The 3,316-nt window shown below is 48.0% G+C and overlaps 1 protein-coding gene across 2 annotated transcripts in view; it reads right to left on the minus strand.

Annotated features, from left to right (window-relative positions):
- Positions 1–134: 134 nt before the first annotated feature.
- The window catches only part of ZBTB8A (zinc finger and BTB domain containing 8A), a 12,395-nt gene continuing 9,213 nt past the window's right edge, over positions 135–3,316 (minus strand). The window contains exons 1-3 of one of the 2 annotated variants that reach the window (XM_017828389.1): positions 3,080–3,174; positions 1,921–2,882; positions 135–374 (exon numbers count right to left, since the gene is read on the minus strand). In XM_017828389.1, the coding sequence (XP_017683878.1) occupies positions 163–374; positions 1,921–2,882; positions 3,080–3,108 (1,203 nt within the window). In that variant the 5' untranslated portion in view covers positions 3,109–3,174 and the 3' untranslated portion in view covers positions 135–162. Of the gene's footprint in view, positions 375–1,920; positions 2,883–3,079; positions 3,175–3,316 lie in introns of those variants that run through there. The other variant, XM_017828388.1, reaches the window with a different exon arrangement.

Here is a 3,316-nt window from a genome sequence, read left to right on the forward strand (position 1 = left end):
ACAAAACAAAACAAAACAAAACAAAAAAAAAAAAACAAAAAAACACCAACGAAATTTTAAACGTGATCTGCCAAGTTAAATAATGAATAATTAAGCTGAAGCTTTTGGGGTGCCGGCGCTGGAAACGCCCGGGCGGCTCGGAGCGGCGGACCCTCCGTGGGTTTATCTCCTGGGATGCATCCCAGCGGGAAGGCCGTGCCGTACCGTTTGGAAGTGGTTGCGCAGGTGCTCCAGGCGGGTGAACCTCTTCCCGCAGGCCTCGCAGGGGTACGGCCGCTCCCCGGTGTGGCACCGCAGGTGCCGCTTCAGGTCCGCGCGGCGCTTGACGGTGTGAGTGCAGAACGGGCACTTGAACCGCATGCGGGGCAGGTCACCTGCCGGGGGGGGCACAGGGGAGGGCTGTCAGCTCGGAAAGGGGCAGTTCCTGCTCCGTCAGCAAATAGGGAAAACCCCCAAATATTTTATATAAACGTATTATGTGTTGTCAGAGTCATTAACTCGGTTGGTGGGTTGGTTGGAACTATTAGCAGTGCTGATAGTGCCAAGGCTGTGGGTTTGATCCCCACATGGACCACTGATGATCCTTGTGGGTCCCTTCCCACTCAGAATATTATGTGACATTATGTAATACAGTGCCATGGTCTAGCAACTGCAGCAGCAGTGGAACAAGAGTTGGACTTGATGATCTCAGAGGTCCCTTCCAACCCAGCTGATTCTATGATTCTATGATTCTATAATATGTAAGATGTAAAATAGAATATATAATATAAGAAATACAATCTATGAATATGTAAAATATGGGCTTCGGGGGTATATACACATGTGTATACACGTGTATGCACATATATAAAATGTATTTCATCTATAAAAAAATGCATTTCATCTAAAAAATGCATTTCATCTGTAAAATTTATTTAATCTGTAAAGTTTATTTCATCCGTAAAATTTATTTCATCTATAAAATGTATTTCATCTCTAAAATTTATTTCATCTCTAAAATGTATTTCATCTCTAAAATGTATTTCATCTCTAAAATGTATTTAATCTATAAAATATATGAAATAGATAAAATATGTGAAATAGATAAAATATATTTAATATGTAAAATATATCTATCCCCCCCCAAGCCCATAGTTCTCACTGAGCATGTTAAATGGCCATTTTAAAGTGGTTTTTCTTTCTTACTGGGGGTATTTTTTAGACATACAGATGATCATAAATATGTAGCTATTATATATATTTGTACTGTCTGAACCATTAGCTTTTCCATCAGCTAATGGTTCATAGCTTTGACATTTATAATCTCTGTTTAATATATCAGGGTGCCTAAAGTCTTCAGAATATGCCATTACAATATGAATAATATGTTCATTCCCAAAAGAATACACATGAGAATAGAGCTGTCAGCTTTATCCCACCCTCTCAGGCAGATGCTGACAGTCCATCAGGAGCTCGGATGCTTTATGTTTGTGGCCAAACAGCCACAAAGTTTGGGCTGGTTGGACCCCAAGGGAAATGCAACCTCCCAGCAGTGCCAGGACCTCTCACGTGAAGGAATTGAGTTGGATTGAGGTTGAACTATTAGTGCCAGGTTTGGGGATCTACAGGAGAAATTCAGTCCTTCATGTCTCCAAGTCAATTACAGCTCTTGAGGCTTCATTAAATTCCACTTGGGCCCAAATAATCAGGCATATTTTGTTTTAACTTTACCAGAATACCTGGGTAACGCTCTCCCATCCCACTCCCCATGCCCTGTTCTGGCTGCAAAGTCATTCCTGAGCAGATAAATTCACCTCTTAAGTCTAGGCACTATTTTGGTTTCCATGCAGCCCTACAAACTCTCTCCAAAACATCACCTGAATCCTCCTAGATAAAGCCAAACTTTTCCAAACCGTTCCTCTTTTTTTTTTTTTTTTTTACCTTCGTTCCAACTACTCATTACACCTAAAATTGTGGGCATCGAGGTGTACAGTTCTTCTGCCTTTAACTCCACGAACTCGGGAGTTCTGGAAAGTTCTTGTTCTAGCTGAGTAACAGACCATCTCTTGGGCACCGCCTCCGAGCCGCGATGACACCCGTAATCATCTCGACCCACGTCGTTCTCTGCGTCAAACTCGGCCTCCTCCCCGACCCTGGGGATGGGGCTGGAATCCGAGGCGCCGGCTCTGTCCGGTTTGCCCTGTCCCAAATCCCGGCTCTGGGACAGGCCCAGGTGCTTCCGGCGCTTCCTGCCCGAGCCCTGTTTTCTGCCTCTTTTCGACAGCTGGGTCTCTGCCCGCTGCAGAATCACCTGTGAGGACAGGTAGCTGCCGTAGCTGCTCCAGGAGTTTTCGTTCACGCCGGGCTTTTCATCCGGGATGGAGTAGGAACGCCGGGGGTTGCTCTTTGCTTTCCTCCTGGAGCGATAAAGGGCGGGACGGGCAGGCTCACTGCTCGTGCTTTTGGCAGAGAGACTGAGGTAATGATCCTTCTCCTTTTCATTAATATCCAGGGAGGACTTGATGAAGGTCTTGCAGACATTGAGAATATCTGTCATCTGCAGGTAGCTGGCAGCTGACATCACCTCGATCACATTCTGACCGGTTAAAGACAATATCCCTGAATACACAAAGTCCAGGATAACCATGAAAGTCTCTGGAGAGAAGACCTCGAATGTAGCTATTGTTGGCTGACTCGTCTCCTTCGAGCTCTGTGAAAGGAGCATTTTGAAGTAGCCGCTGCTGGCAAACAGCACATTGCGATGGGCTTTGAAGACCTTTCCCTCCACCAGGATGTTGCAGTCGCAGAACAAGTCCTGCTTCCGCTGTTCGTTCAGCTGCTCCAGGAGGTGGGACTGGTGAGAAGAAATCTCCATCCCAGGCAGGGAGCAAGAGGAGGGTTTGCTGTAAAGGAAAAAAACATCACCGTGACAATCCGCATCAGCGTTGCTGAGCCCTTATCTAAAGAGACGAGCCCCAATTCAAAAAAACGTTATCGCATTCCCAGCGTATCTCCCAAGCCCCTGCGGCTGCTACAGGAACATGAGAGGAGAAACTTAACAACTCCAGAAGAGGCGGAAAGACGCGCCAGCGGGGATTACTTAGTATCCCGAAAGAACGAAGATCGCATCCGCCAAGGCGTTAATGGTTCCCGGACCCAGCGAGAGCGCTCGGCCCTCCCGCCGTGGGCAGAGCCGCGGCTGACGCGGGTGCGCGGCGGGCGCAGCCCCTGCCCGGCGCACCGGGGGCCTCCGTCCCTCGGAGCCGGTTCCCTCCGTCCCCGGGATGCCCGACGGCGCCGGACCCGCCCGCCCGAGCGCTCCCCATCCCCATCCCCA

The sequence above is a fragment of the Lepidothrix coronata genome, unplaced genomic scaffold (genome assembly GCF_001604755.1).
Source record: "Lepidothrix coronata isolate B3197 unplaced genomic scaffold, Lepidothrix_coronata-1.0 Scaffold147, whole genome shotgun sequence".
Taxonomy (NCBI): Eukaryota; Metazoa; Chordata; class Aves; order Passeriformes; family Pipridae; genus Lepidothrix; species Lepidothrix coronata.